At 42.3% G+C, this 16,686-nt stretch overlaps 1 protein-coding gene across 1 annotated transcript in view; it reads right to left on the bottom strand.

Moving 5' to 3' along the window:
* The window catches only part of LOC106810842 (oxidative stress-induced growth inhibitor 2-like), a 6,926-nt gene extending 2,294 nt beyond the window's left edge, over nt 1–4,632 (bottom strand). Inside the window, exons 1-3 of the mRNA XM_014814309.1 lie at nt 4,584–4,632; nt 4,135–4,268; nt 3,592–3,786 (exon numbers count right to left, since the gene is read on the bottom strand). Of these exons, the coding sequence (XP_014669795.1) occupies nt 3,592–3,786; nt 4,135–4,268; nt 4,584–4,632 (378 nt within the window). The remainder of the gene's footprint in view (nt 1–3,591; nt 3,787–4,134; nt 4,269–4,583) is intronic.
* Between the last annotated feature and the right edge of the window lie 12,054 nt (nt 4,633–16,686).

The raw sequence follows: 16,686 nt of genomic DNA, 5'->3' as shown, positions 1-16,686 counted from the left end.
ACATAAGTTTTAAGAATTTAAACTCCTATTTAAAATTACATTGCCAGCAGGTTATTCTTGTAATAACTAGATTGGGCAGCGAAAACAGGTTTAATGGAGCTGTGTGAAACACGAGTCTTCCACGACCGGGGTCTTTGTGCATGAAACACAACAGCTAATGTTGTTATTGTTTATGCATGTGCTAGCAAGAATAGAGCGTACACGACTTCTTCACACGATTCGTGCCGCTGAGCGGAGCCTCGAGGTCGCTCTGTCTTCCTTAGAGATGGGTTCCGGTGCTACCATTCCCTGGCTAAAATTGGACACGCCGATCGAGATGTGTGAAACGCCGTGCGGCCGGCAGCGGATTCACACTATCTGCGCTACTGCGTAGACATATTAATTACCGACATAACCAAGCTGTTTATTTAGAGTTCTGTTCTAAAAACGGGTAGTATCTGCTAGTGATTTCCGTGTATGAGTGGATTCGAATAGCTAAATTAAGCGCTTATATAAAGGAACGCGAAACGTCTAGAGTTTAGTTCTGTGCATGCGTGTTAATTCGTGCATCGTGCGTTGAAGCCTTCTGTACGTAAGTTCTTCTTAAGCGGTTGGCTTAGGGCTTTGCTAATTACTCTATCTTGATTTACTTTGCTACTTTCTAATCTTGTATCTATCTCTTCTCGAAGATTAATTCTTATATTTCTTAACGTAAAATTTCTTCACATCTGTTGTAAGAGTATTCACTCGCACTAGCTTGTCTTGGCACCTTCTGTACTATCGTGCTAACATATTGTTACAGGATTTTCTTGTAATAAATCTATCTTTCGTGGCACTGTCTTCTCTTGTGTTTTTGTGTTATCGTTTACTTTAGGTTTTAGGGTTATTTTCAGTTAATTTAGGTTAAAATTACGCTACATAAAAACTTTCATGGTTCAATCACCATTAGAAATATTATTAAAAAATGTTTTAAAACTAACGTCTACAGTTTGATTACAACGACGGTGGCGCCACTCAAAGCGCACAATCTGATGAGTTGCGCAAAACCACTTTTCAGCCAAGGGCTACAGACCGAGGGTGTTTCTTATTTATTAATTTAAAAGCAAAAAGATTGTAATATCTTATAAACGACATATAGTTTCAGTTATAATATGGATAAATTTGCCCTAAAATGAATATCGTTCGGTTAAATAGCATTTAGGTATAAATATAATTGCACTTTTGTGATTAGCCCTCGGTCTGTAACGTGCAAAATAAATTGTCAAGTACGGGGTGGCAATATAAACTTTTTCGGGGTGGCAGCACGGTCGCGGGTGTCATGGCGCCGTTCAAATTTCGTTTCAAATTTCGTTCAAATTTCGTAGCGTTGATGTGTAATTAATTATAACAATTAAATTAGGTATCTGGTAACAAATACGTGTGGGTATAGACGATTTGTTATACAGTAAGTACAGTTAATTGTATGCAGTAAAATCCTGGAGTCTACTATCCCTTTAAGTGTTAACATTTCTTACGCACTTTAATGTAAGACGTATCCCACTCGTGTTTCACACAGCTCCATTAAACCTGTTTTTCCTGCCCAAGCTAGTTATTACGAGAATAATCTGCTGGCAATGTAATTTTAAATAGGATTTGTAATAACTAGATTGGGCAGCAAAAACAGGTTTAATAGAGCTGTGTGAAACACGAGTCTTCCACGACCGGGGTCTTTGTGCATGAAACACAACAGCTAATGTTGTTATTGTTTATGCATGTGGTAGCAAGAATAGAGCGTACACGACTTCTTCACACGATTCGTGCCGCTGAGCGGAGCCTCGAGGTCGCTCTGTCTTCCTTAGAGATGGGTTGCGGTGCTACCATTCCCTGGCTAAAATTGGACACGCTGATCGAGATGTGTGAAACACCCTGCGGCCTGCAGCGGATTCACACTATCTGTGCTACCGCGTAGACATATTAATTACCGGCATAACCTTATTTAGAGTTCTGTTCTAAAAACGGGTAGTATCTGCTAGGTTCTTTCTCGGCCAGCCGATTGGCTAACAAAGAGTGATTTCCGTGTATGAGTGGATTCGAATAGCTAAATTAAGCGCTTATATAAAGGAACGCGAAACGTCTAGAGTTTAGTCCTGTGCCTGCGTGTTCGGGTGCCTTCTGTACGTAAGTTCTTCTTAAGCGGTTGGCTTAGGTCTTTGCTTACTCTGTCTTGATTTACTTTGCTACTTTCTACTCTTGTATCTATCTCTTCTCGAAGATTAATTCTTATATTTCTTAACGTGAAATTTCTTCACATCCGTTGTAAAAATAATCACTCGCACTAGCTTGTCTTGGCACCTTCTGTACTATCGTGTTAACCTATTGTTACAGGATTTTCTTGTAATAAATCTTTCGTGGCACTGTCTTCTCTTGTGTTTTTGTGTCATCGTTTACTTTAGGTTCTAGGGTTATTTTCAGTTAATTTAGGTTAAAATTACGCTACATAAAAAGTTTCATGGTTTAATCACCATTAGAAATATTATTAAAAAACGTTTTAAAACTAACGACTACAGTTTGATTACAACGACGGTGGCGCCACTCAAAGCGCGCAATCTGATGATTTGCGTGAAACCACTTTTCAGCCAAGGGCTACAGACCGAGGGTGTTTCTTATTGATTAATTTAAAAGCAAAAGGATTGTAATATCTTATAAACGACATATAGTTTCAGTTATAATATGGATAAATTTGCCCTAAAATGAATATCGTTTGGTTAAATAGCATTTAGGTATAAATATAATTGCACTTTTGTGATTAGCCCTCGGTCTGTAACGTGCAAAATAGATGGTCAAATACGCAACTTTTTCGGGGTGGCAGCATGGTCGCGAGTATCATGGCGCCGTTCAAATTTCGTAGCGTTGATGTGTAATTAATTATAACAATTAAATTAGGTGTCTGTTAACAAATACGTGTGGGTATAGACGATTTGTTATACAGTAAGTACAGTTAATTGTATGCAGTAAAATCCTGGAGTCTACTATCCCTTTAAGTGTTAACATTTCTTACGCACTTTAATGTAAGACGTATCCCACTCGTGTTTCACACAGCTCCATTAAACCTGTTTTTCCTGCCCAAGCTAGTTATTACGAGAATAATCTGCTGGCAATGTAATTTTAAATATGGGTTTGAATTCTTATTTATTGGAGTTGAAACTTATGTAAACTATGCCTGTTTACAATCTATATATATTATTTATTTATTTATATATGGTTTCTTTTCTTTACCCTTCTCTCTCGCATATTTAACGAAATATGTAGTAGCGAGCCTCTGTAAGCTATCTGATATCGCTTACGCGGATGCATTAACTTTCTCACAACGTGCGTTTTCTTCGCTCGCGTAAAATCTGGGAGGAGACCCTTTTAAGACCCTATTTCAATTTCGCAGAGATTTTGCCACGTCAGAGTTTTTTTTGCTGGCCTCAACCACCTCAGTGGTATCAATATGGATATAAGTGGACGGCTGTATTGTGCACAGCGTCCTTGCCGATTGTGACCAGTGCGGCGGATTAAAGATCGCATACTTCGGATTTTTGTCGTGTATAGTGACGCATAAGTGCCCGCTACAATTTTCCGCTGAATTACCTGCCACGCACCGCCAGGTTGGCCCGTTCCCAACACCACGTGCTGGATCTCATGGCCACGAGCATGAACGAAATCGATGTGTGCTCGCCGGTCGATCCCAAGGTCTGCCTCCGGGTGGATGAGCGTGTCAAAGAGCACAGACACTGGATTATTTGACCGTATCAGATCCAAGCTCTCGGACAAATACTCCAAGTCCTGTAAACGGATTGCCAAAACTTTCACTTTTAAATCTAATTGTATGTGAATCGCAATGCAAGTTAAATCATGGAATCGAACAATGTACGAAGAGTTATCAGACACTATAAAAACTCTGATAATATAAAATACTATAAAATTACTATAACTATAAAAGTACTATAAAAGTAGTATAAAAGATATTATAAATGTATTTGATAATGATACTATGGCGGCATAATAACAATACTAAGGAAACAGGCTACGTCATAACGATTAGATTACAGACATTGTGTTGTATCACGCCGTCATAAAACCCATGTTGCAGTTTATTATGAAATGCTACGACGCACAGTTTTAGAGAAATACCTGCTCGATGACAGATAAGTGCATATTCGCTTCCAATTTCGTGTGCAAAAATGAGTCAGGACTTGGGCCTCCGTTGTAGTACGGCCAATTACCGGCAAGAAAATAGGACAAAGTAATTCCTGACGGGCCATTCCCTGAAATAACCACATTTTCCTATAACACATGCTGTAAAAATTAATGTTCTTATTTTTTTTATGGATGTATCATAATCGCATATAAGTTAATTCAGCTATCAAATAACAATCGTGCAGTAGATTAATTAATTGATAACGATTGTTAAACAATTAATTTCATAATTAATTAAATGTCTACTATTATATTAGACTGCTGACAGTGTGTTTCACCACAAATTATATCACGTAATAGCAAGGGTGAATAATGACAAATAAACAAATATTTATCATTATACACTCCTGGCAATATCAAACTATAATACCCACATCACTTACCAATGACCACGACATCCTTGTACTGCGGTTCAGGATGTTTTGTTGTCATATTAGCATTAGCTCTGCATTTCTCACTTGATAGTAATGACTAATAACGACACGGTTGAATCCTTGTGTGATGTGCACTTCGAATGTGTGCTCAACGTAGTCTATACAGCGTAGTCCTAGGAAATGCAAATTTTGGTGAATTACAAGAACCCGGGCGGAATAGTAATTACAAGGTAGAGCACGACCCGACGATGTTTACTTTTCGTTTCCAACAACACAGTTTCTCGTTCAACCTCTGAAAGTAGATGCCATCCTCTTTTGTAGATTGCTGAGACATAAGTCGGTACATCTATTAAGCATATTCAGAATCAAGGATTTACGTCTGCATACATGTTCCCTGGGGAAAATTACGGCAAATGCATCGGCTGGATGAACGTTAAGCGCAGATAAAAAATATTTTTTAAATTGATTTTAATCACACACTGCATGACGGTGTGAACGTTTATTTACCGATATGCGTTAGTGATGAGTGTAAGGCATGTGCGCGCACGTGCAAAATATGAAAAGGAATTCCTACCAGTTTTACGCGTTTGGTAATCTAATCATAAAACTGCTTCATGAATTTCAGCGTTACATAGCCATATATGACATATCTAACGATGTATTCTTTCCTGTAAAAATAACACGTACAAATTAAATACTTAACATTACATATATCACCATCCATGAGCGTCGAACCAATAAGACTTAGTGCATACCGCCTTGACTCACTATCTTTACGCACACTGTACGGGAAACACCTGGCAGGTGTGCAGCGTCCCTAGATGCTGCGGTAACTCCATTAACGTGGAAATAACAACTTTCCTCTTGATACGTCCGATGATATCAAACATTAACTTCACATGAATTATGTCGGATTGCCACACATTGGAATGCTAATGAATATGCACGCAGTCATTGTAGATACAGCTATAGGATATATATTTAGCGTCGAGAATATGTATCTTTACTCGCCGCCTGTAGGCGATGCTTGCGTTTGCTGCTGACACCCCTTGTTTGCTATTGTGAATTAATCCTTCTCTTTCAGGGTCATATGTGTGTTTGCTGAGTTGGTGCAAACCTGGCGATGACGTCTGTGATAATATTTTTGCGACTACGAAATAGAGCGTACTTTTATAGAACTCGACTAATTCTCTCGCTTTTATTATAGCCATGAATGATCATGTAAATCATGGTTCAAAATTACTCTATATCTCATTGTTATCGACTGTCATGTTCATTCTGTCTGATTGTTAAATCAGTGAAAGCAAGCTTTCTTTTGACACTCAGATCAGGGGCGGATCCAGGATTTTTGAAAGGGGGGGGGTGTGTCGCGTGGAATTGAAATTAGAAGGGCCAATGTGAGCGTTTTCGCTGGGCTTAAGTTTTTCTGGTGGTTTTAAAAAAGCTGCCCTTGAGGCTGCCGTCCAGATTACGTAGCGAGGCGGCGGGTCCGACAATAATTTTTTTTGTAAGATTGCGTGCATTCGTGCAGAGCATCTGAGCCATTAATTTTTTAGGCGGCAATTTGCTGAAATTAAATTTCCAGACCCTCCGACCCCCCCCCCCTAGCATCCCGCCCCTGCAGATAATGAAAAGCGCCATCCTGCAAACGTTTAACCTGATGGTCGCCGCTGAGCGTATCCGCCCTGCCAACAATAAAACGGATACGTAGATGTGATTAACAAGCTAGACAGAAATCTCTGTCCTTTTTGCTCTTCCTATTGTTAAATCCGTGTTTTAAAAACCTAACTTTCCATGTAGATTCATATGTCGGCTCAACAACGATCTCTCTTCTCTCTCTCTCTCTCTCTCCTCCTCTCTCTCTCTCTCTCTCTTTCCCGCTCCTCTCTCTCTCTCTCGCTATCTCCTCTCTATCTCTTCTCTCTCTCGTATTCTCTCTCTCTCTATTCTCTCTCTCTCTCTCTCTCTCTTTCTCTCAGCTATCTAATCTCTCTCTATTTCTCTCTCTCTCTCTCTCTCTCTTCTTCTCTCTCTTCTCTCTCTCTGTCTCTCTTCGCTGCTCACTATCTATCTCTCTAGTAGTTTCATGTCTCTCTCTCTCTCTCTCTCTCTTCTCTCTCTCGCTATCTCTCTCGTCTCTCTCTCTCTCTCTCTCTCTCTCTCTATTCTCTCTCTCTCTCTCTCTCTCTCTCTTCTCTCTCTCTCCTCCCTCTCTCTCATCTCTCCTCTCTCTCTCTCTCTCTCTCTCTCTTCTCTCGCTATCTATCTCTTTCTATCTCTTTCTCTCTCTCTCTTCTCTCTCTCTCTCTCTTCTCTCTACTCTCTCTTACTCTCGCTATTATCTCTTTCTATCTCTTTCTCTCCTCTCTCATACTCTCTCTCTTCTCTCTCTCTCTCTCCTCTCTCTACTTACTCTCACTAAAATCTACTCTCTCTATTTCTTCTCCTCTCTCTCTCTCTCACACACATCTATCTCTCTCTATTTCTTTCTCTCTCTCTCTCCCCTCTCTCTCTTCTCTCTCTCTCTCTCTCTCTCTCTCTCTCTCTCTCTCTCTCTCTCTCTCATCTATCTCTCATCTCTCTCTCTCGCGCGTCTCTCTTCTTCTCTCTCTCTCTCTCTCCTCTCTTTCTTTCTCTCACTATCTATCCTCTCTCATTTCTTTCTCTCTCTCTCTCTCTCTCTGTCTCTCGTCTCTCTCTTTCTTACTCACTATCTCTCTCTCTATTTTCTTTTCTCTCACTCCTCACTCACTCACTCATTCACTCACCTCACTCACTCACTCACTTCACTCACTCACTACACTCACTCACTCACTCACTCGACTCAACTCACTCACGCACTCGCTCGTCGCTCTGACACTCACTCACTCCTTCTCTCGCGCCGCTCTCTCTATCCTCTCCGTTTTCTCGCCTTTTGCTAGCTTACGCGCTCTCCCCACTCTCGTTTTCACCTATACCATTTTGCAGGCCGGACTTGGAAAAATCATCAGGCCGGGAAATAAATATATGCGCGAAAAGCCCCAGTCAGGCACTTAGGCTAAGCGAAAGTGAATTGCATCCGCCCCACTATAATAATATCGCCTGCAGGCCGCAGCAGATTTTTTTTTTTTTAAACCATTGCTCTCTATCGCCGAGTCCGACCCTGGCCATATACCTTACTAGCGAAAGGCGCCGCGCAGCCAATTTTGATTAAACTTGAAAACCATGAGCTGCCGCGTGAAATCAAAGGCGCTGAGTGTGTAGACGCCCGTCAGCTGCAGCCTCAGCTAGCTGCATGGTCAGTGTGATGATCTCTATTACTTGTGAGAACTAGACAGAGGGCAGCCACTCACACGAAGATGAGTATGCATACCTACGCGACAAAAAGTGTAACATAGAATATGTGAAAACATAATAAACAAGCATGAACTAACGCTGCTAGAAGAACCTGCTGCTGACTGAACGCCTAAGGCGAGCTGCTGCTGACTGACGCCCTAGACAGAGTGAATAGACGAAAAACTGAAACGCCCTAAGGCGAGCTGCTGTCTGACTATCACGATCCAGGCGCTACACACACTACACAGCACAGCACCACACACACACCACACACACGACAACACACACACACACACACGAACACGAAACCGAGACCGATTACATGAGCGTGCCGGTTGGCGCGGCAGGTAATAAGCGTATTCGACACAGCGTTATTTTTCGCCATATCATTATCGCGCATACCGTACTCGTCCTCTCAACATTGTTAAACAATTAATAAATCGTGCGGATATCAACGTACATCATGCGAAGCGCAGTGGAGGATGACCTTTCCCTAAAAACTGTTGTTAAACATCAAATTATATTTAGTATAAACAATCAACTTATCTGTAGGTAATGCTATACAGTGACCTGTTTATATAACTAAATATTATTACACAAGCGCGCGCGCGCTCCTGCGCGCGCCGCGCGTGTGTGTGTGTGTGTGTGTGTTGTGTGTGTGTTGTGTGCGTTGTGCGTGTGCGTGCCGTCGTGCTGTGCGTGCCTATGATGTGGTGTGTGTTGTTGTGTGTGTCGGATGTGAGCTGCGTGTGCTGTGTGCGCTGTGTGCTGTCATGTGTGCTGGTGTGTGTGTGCTGCGTGTGTCCGTGTCTGCGTGTGCTGTGCGTGGTGCGTGTGACGTCAAGTGCCACTCGCGCCCTGAGGAGGCGGAGATGCGTGGGCGTGACTCGTAGCCTGCCTAGCAGCACCTGCCACACACAGTGCAAGCGTGTGTGTGTAAGCGTGCTGCGTGTCGCGTGCGCCACCCACACACAGCGTCGACCCGCCACGTCGCTGCGCGTGTGCGTGACTGACGTGAGTCGCCACTGCGCTAGCTGGTGTGAATCTCACATACACCACCGATTACACACACACAACACACAACACAACACACACAACACACGACACACACTACACCACACACACACAACACACACACACACACACAAACACACACAACACACAAACACACACCCACACACACACACACAACAACGATGTGCCACCACACACACACACACACACACACACCACACACACTGAGCACCACGAACACCATTTTTCGACACACGAAATTGACATAAGAATAGAGAACCCATCACGCCATTCACGAGCCACCTACCCACCACGGCCCAATAACCATCAGCACGCCACCGCATTGCTAAAATGCGATTGCACAACCCCCTGGAATAATAGAGAAGCACCAACATGTGATGTGTGCCCCACAAAAAAATAAACACTGTACAACAAGGTGTGTGTAGTTGATGTGAAAACACTGCACCAGTCAATAGATTCGTGTGTGAAGTTGTTGTGCGCGCACGTATCGTGTATATCCGGACGTATAACTGTATTATTTTGCATGCCTAGAGCATGCATTAGCGGGTGCTTCAACCTAATTCATGCAGACAAAAAAAGTGCATTACCGTTTTATTCCTTTTAAATATGGTTTCTTCTCAAGTTATAAAAAAATATATACTATATAAGAAAATTTCATCATATAGAAGAATGGAAACGGCACTACTAATATATAATCGACCTACAAAATGCCACCATCTGAATTGATAGGTTAATTAGCCATCTAACGATAAAAATAACACAACCACACGCACCAAAAGGCAACATTGTAATGAAAATAGATTTATTAGCAGAATTTAGAACATAAGCAAACACCTAACGCATAAACACTTACATGTGTGTGCTCAGGCACCTGCCAGACAGACCGCCGTGCGTTTTCCAGACTGTTTGCGCTTATTTGTGAGGATGAGCGCAAAATATCTGAACCTCGGCCACTCTAATTGTATGGGCGGAGCGAGTCAGCCGCTCGCCGAGGTATTCATGCAGTGCAAAAAAACCGGCTTACTTTACCTGGCTATTTTACCGCAGGTACACAGTTATAAACGTACGTACGCTTCACACAAATCGCATTCTCTGACGGGAAAACCACGATGTTTGCTAAAAAAATGATTTTGATTCACAACCAATGCTTATTATTGTTAAAATAATACGTTGATGAATTGGACATGGTAGTTATTAGAATTGCTCATCTATAGGTCCAGCACAGATTTTTCCTATGGCGGAAATGGAAGATAGTTTTATGATGTTAATTATTATTCATCTGTGAACCATCTGTTCAAGCAGAAACTTAAAAATTCGGGTGTTTGTTATAATATATAGGCCTAATTACTTTCCTTGTTTATAACAACTACCGACACGTACGCCCACACATGTGTCGGGGATTGCTATATGTAGTGCCCTCTAATATATAACAACAATAACTAATAATTCATTATAAATTTACACATTTATACGTTTTACAATTAGATATGTGCTATTAGCTCTTAATATCGTGTCAATCACGCATAATATGTCGGTGATTGATATATAGTACCGTACTCTCCTATAATTATACCAGAGCATATAAATCGCCGTGTATGATTTATATGCTGTGACTATACGCGGTGATTTATATGCTCTGATTATACCAACCACCGACACCCACTCGCTGGCCCAGTGTATATATATAATAACAGTTTATACAGTGGCGTAGCCAGCAATTGGAAATCAGGGGGGCCAAGGCGAGGAGCGAAGCGACCGAGGGGTAGGGGTGTGGGAGGGTATCCCCCCTCCCACGTAGGGAGATTTTTGAAAACTCGTGCATGAAAATGGCATTTTCTGCACACTAAAATTCAGTATTAGGGGTAACTTATATGAGAAGTGGCATATGCTAATCCCTTATAACCCCACTCCGCTCGCTTTTTATTTTTTCCACTCCGATGCCGATCAACGTGGCGATGATGGCCCCTGGCTGTGCGCGGAAGGCTCTGAGGTTACACACGACCATTGGTGGACCCTTGACTAGAACAGTGAAAATGTGTTTACGAACCAGTGTTTCAGGGAGGGAAGAAAAGATTTAAGGACCAAGACAGCGATGAAGCAATTTCTCAACGGGGGAGGGGTGTTCCGCCTCCCACAGTAGGGTAATTTTGAAATATGTGCATCAAAATGGCATTTTGCGCATTTCATTTTATTATTTAGGATGTAGGTAATAGTGGTATAGACCAATCCCATTCAGGGCCCTTCTCTCTTAATTTTTGTACTCTCCGATCAAGAGGTGGTCCATGGCCTCCTTGTGCCCCCCCCCCTTAGCTACGCGCTATGTCCTCATTCAAGCACTGACGGAATATTGGAATTATTTGATTTGTGTTGTTAGCAGTAGCCATGCAATGTTGCATTTACCCGTCATAAAACTGTTTCAAGTTCCTCATATAAAATTTAAAAGTTAAATTATTTTTGAAAAATGTAGAGGCAATATTGAATGAAATCGAAATAAAGATCTACGGGAAAAACAGGTAGATGTTTGGAACTGCACTGAATAATCATGCAATTTATTTAAATTACAAAAGATTTATCATCGTTTAGAATACATATAGCGTTAAAGATCACATTTAACATTTTGTTCGTTATAAAAAATGTGTTTTGCTTTCCTCTGATGAAGAACTAAAAAACCATATTGAAATTTGATTTCAAATAAAACTAAAGGTACTGCCAATAATAAGCCGCTTATTAAAATAAAAGGCAAATTTACCATGAAAAGAATTGTTTTTGCTCTTCTGACATTAAGAACAGTTACTAAAAATAATGTTGAAATTTCGGATTTGAAATAAAAACCGAGGGTGGATGCCAAAATTGCCGTCTTATAAGTTCGAATATATCAAGTTATTCACAAAGCATTCCATTTTCTTTCTTCTGTCAATAAGAGTTCAGAACCATAAAATTCAATCAAAGCCAACTTGCAACAACACAAATCTGAGCAAAGAAGAAATTATCTCCTTTCTTTAGTCATGTTTTTGTCTGCTGCAGAAATCTGCAAAATCCAAAGTCCAATCGCTTCTCGTCGATTTTTGCACAGAACATTTTGAGGATTTCGTTGACCATTAATGTCATTCACGATAACTCGTCTCAACGAAAAGGAGAATGAGAGCAGAGAATCGTGGCTGGGTCATTGTAGAACGAAGTTTAGAGTCTGAATCAGCTTCATTTTAGAGAATGTTCGTTCAGCAGATGCAGAAGTAACAGGAATTGTGGCCAGTCCTGTGAAGACGCGCTGAGAGGCAAGGAAATTTTTTTTGTTTTGTTTTGTTTGCTAATCAACAGGGGGGGCCATGGCCCCCTTGCCCCCTCTAGCTACGCCAGTGCATGTCTGATTGTATAACGTACATTGTATAACAATCGTGTGCCCATGGTTAAGAATTGGTGTAACACTGTATATAGAATCGTGAATAACATTGTATAACAATGACGTGATAACATTGTATAACAATCATGGTAACATTGTATAAAGCGCAGTACACACCGCGTGCACAAACTTCTAGAGAGGAAAACACCGACTCGAGAAGGAGTTATGCACAGTAAATCCAACCATAATCATTGCTCCGCACCCGTCCTCTAAATCCGCACTCGCTGATCCGCATCCGCATCCCCAACATCCTTCCTCTCCCTGTTCTGCCTCTCCGTTCGCCGCCGCCAACAAGAAACCAGCAGAACAAACAAACAACAACAACAACAATAACAACTACGATGACGACGATAGGCACATCCCGCCCCTCCGTACAGACAGAACTCACAGATGATTGTAATAACAACTCTGCGGGTCAGGCAAGGAAGCTAACACGACTCTCTGTGGCATAAAAGCCGAGGTTCCGCACGCACAGGCGCAAAGACTCGTGCACAGTCACAGAGTCAGGATGCCGGTGTTGCTACGAGAGCATTGGGTTTGTCCAAGATCGTGCAGCCGAGTCCTTATGTGCACGCGGCATGCGTCTACATACACGCGGCGTGTACCTGCGGCGCTGCGTACAATGGGCACGTGAGTGTATCTGCCGTGCACAGATGCACATGACCGCATGCGTGCATGTTATGTGGCGAACATACGGCTGTGTACGTGCGCGCACGTGTGTATGTGCGGGTACGCGTGTATGTGCACGCACGCGTGTACGTGCGCGCATGCGTGTACGCGCACGCATGCGTGTACGTGCACGCACGCGTGTATGCGCACGCATGCGTGTATGCGCACGCATGCGGTAGGCGCAGCACGCATGCGTGTACGTGCACGACAGGCGTGTACGTGGTTGTGTGTGTGTTAGGGTAGGGGTTAGGGTTAGGGTAGGGTTAGGGTGAGGGTATATATACTATATATCACATTCCCCTATATATATATATACCATAACCCAATAGAATATATATATATATAGGTGGTATATATATATATATGGGTTAGGTATATATATATATTCTCCTACCCTAACCATAACCCCTACCACGTACGTGTATGTGTATGTATACGTACGTGTATGTGCACGCACGCGTTACGTGCACGCATGCTGTACTGCACGCACGCCGTGTATGCGCACGCACGCGTGTATGCGCACGCATCGCGTGTATGCGCACGCATGCTGTTATGGCGCATGGTGTACGTGCACCACGCGTGTATCGCGGCACGCATGCGTGTACGTCCACGCACGGCGTGTAACCTGTCAGCGCACGCGTGTACGTGCACGCACGCGTGTACCCTGCACTGCCGACGCCGTGTACCTGCACGCACGCGTGTACGTGGTTAGGGTAGGGGTTAGGGTAGGAGTTAGGGTGAGGGTATATATATATATATACCCTAACCCTATATATATATATACCCTAACCCTATAAATATATATATACCCTAACCCTATATATATATATATACCCTAACCCTATATATATATATATATATATATATTAGGGTTAGGGTATATATATATATATATAGGGTTAGGGTATATATATATATACCCTCACCCTAACCCCTACCCTAACCCTAACCCCTACCCTAACCACACACATACCACGTACACGCGTGCGTGTAGGGTATATATATATATATATATATATATATATATATATATATATATATATATATATATATAGGGTTTGGTATATTATATATATTATATATATATAATATATATAGGGTTAGGTATAATTATATATATATAATATATATACCCTACACCTATATATATATATATACGCTAACCCATATATATATATATATTAACCTAACCTATATATATATATATAATAACCCTAACCCTAACCACACCACATACCACTACACGCGTGCGTGTAGGTATATATATATATTATATATATATATATATATATTAGGTTAGGGTATAATATATATATATATATATATATATATATATAGGTTAGGGTATATATATATATATTATATATAATACCCTTGACCCTATATATATATATACCTCATACCTATCACCCTATATATATATATATAACCTAACCCTATATATATATAATATATATATACCCTAACCCTAATATATATATATGTATAACCATAACCCTATATACTATATATATATATTATATATATATATAAATATTATATTATATATCCTAACCCTATATATATATATAATATACTAACCCTACTAGTTACGTGTGCGTGGTTAGGGTAGGGGTTAGGGTTAGGTAGTAGGGGTTAGGGTGAGGGTATATATATATATATCCCATATACCCCTATTAGATATATACCCTAACCCTATATATATATATATACCCTAACTCCTATATATATATATTAACCTAACCTAAGGGTTAGGGTATATTATATATATAATAGGGTAAGGGTATATATATATATACCCTCACCCTAACCCTACCCTAACCGTAACCCCTAACCCTATGACCGCTAACCCCTACCCTAACGCACACACATAACCACGTAGACGCGTGCGTGTAGGGTAATATATAATATATATATTATAATATACCTTACGTACCTATAGCCTATATAACCTGTATACTCCTATAATATAGTATATATATATATTAACCTAACCCTATATACTAATATAATATATATAAACCCTAAACCCTATATATATATATATAATAATATAATATATACCCTAACGCGCTATATCCACCGCCCCGCGCGTAACAGCTCGTGCGTCGACGCTGACCGCTCGATCGACGTCGCGCCAACTCGCAGTCGTCAGTGTAAACGCGCTGCACACAGTCATAGAAGCGTTGATAGGAGATCACGGTGCGAGGTGCAGAGATGGCAGGGTGTTCATGGTGAGCCACTAGTATAAGGTACAGACGCATGGTCAGCACTCAACTGGACTCAGGCAAGTACGGTAACGTGGCGGCATCCGCCTACTACGATATGATCCCGTCGTCCGCCCCCCCCCCAACCACCGCTGCTCTCTCTCTCTCTCGCATCTCCTCTCGCCTCTCCGTCTCGCTCTCTCTCGCTCTCATCTGCTCTCTCTCTCTCTCTCCTCTCGCTCCTCCTGCTCGTCTCTCTCTCTCTCCCCTCTCACAGCTAAGTTAGCAGTAATACTACAAGGACTGCAAGAGTCAACGAAAGTTAACAATTCAACGCGCAAGAGTTCATGCAAACATTCATGTCTGATGTGTATCGAACGTACATTTGTATACAAGCGTGGTGCCATGTGTAAGAATTGTGGTAACACTGTATAAGAATCGTGATAACATTGTATAACAACTGACGTGATAGCATTGTATAGACAATGCATGTAACATTTAAAGGACGCGCATACACACCGCGTAACAAACTTCTAGACGATAAAAACACGTACTCCGTGGAAGGAGTTATGGCAACGTAAATCCCAACGCATAACGATCTTGCTCCGCCACCGCTCCTAAATCCCAGCTGCACTGATCCTCATTCCGCATCCCCAACATCCTCTCTTCTCCCTGTTCTCCTGCTCCGCGTTGCGCCCGCCACAAAGAAACAGGCAGAACAAACAAACAACAACAGACAACAATAAAAAAAACTACGATGACGACGATAGGCATCCGATTACCGCCGCCTCCGTACAGACCAGAATTCAAACAGATATTGTAATAACAACTACTGCGGGTCAGGCATAGGAAGCTTAACACTGACTCTCTGTGGCATAAAGCCGAGGTCCGGCGCCCAGCCAGGCGCCAAGAAGACCTCGTGCAGCAGTCCACAGAGTCAGGATGGCCAGGTGTTGCCACGAGAGCAATTGGTTTTGTCCAAGATCGTGCAGCCGAGCGACCACTTATGGTGCACGCGTCGCGCGCATGCGTGTACATACACGCGGGCGTGTACCTGCGGCCTGCGTACAATAGGTGCACGTGAGTGTATCTGCCGTGCACAGATGCACATGACCGCATGCGTGCATGTGTATGTGCGAGCATACGAGTGTACGTGCGCGCACGTGTGTATGTGCGGGTACGCGTGTATGTGCACGCACGCGTGTATGTGCACGCACGCGTGTACGTGCACGCACGCGTGTATGCGCACGCACGCGTGTATGCGCACGCACGCGTGTATGCGCACGCACGCGTGTATGCGCACGCATGCGTGTATGCGCACGCATGCGTGTATGCGCACGCATGCGTGTATGCGCACGCATGCGTGTACGCGCACGCATGCGTGTACGTGCACGCACGCGTGTATGTGCACGCACGCGTGTACGTGGTGTGTGTGTGGTTAGGGTAGGGGTTAGGGTTAGGGTAGGGGTTAGGGTGAGGGTATATA

The sequence above is a fragment of the Priapulus caudatus genome, unplaced genomic scaffold (assembly GCF_000485595.1).
Source record: "Priapulus caudatus unplaced genomic scaffold, Priapulus_caudatus-5.0.1 Scaffold478, whole genome shotgun sequence".
Taxonomy (NCBI): domain Eukaryota; kingdom Metazoa; phylum Priapulida; class Priapulimorpha; order Priapulimorphida; family Priapulidae; genus Priapulus; species Priapulus caudatus.
The sequence above is the reverse complement of the archived record's forward strand: the minus strand, read 5'-3'. Positions and strand labels throughout refer to the sequence as shown.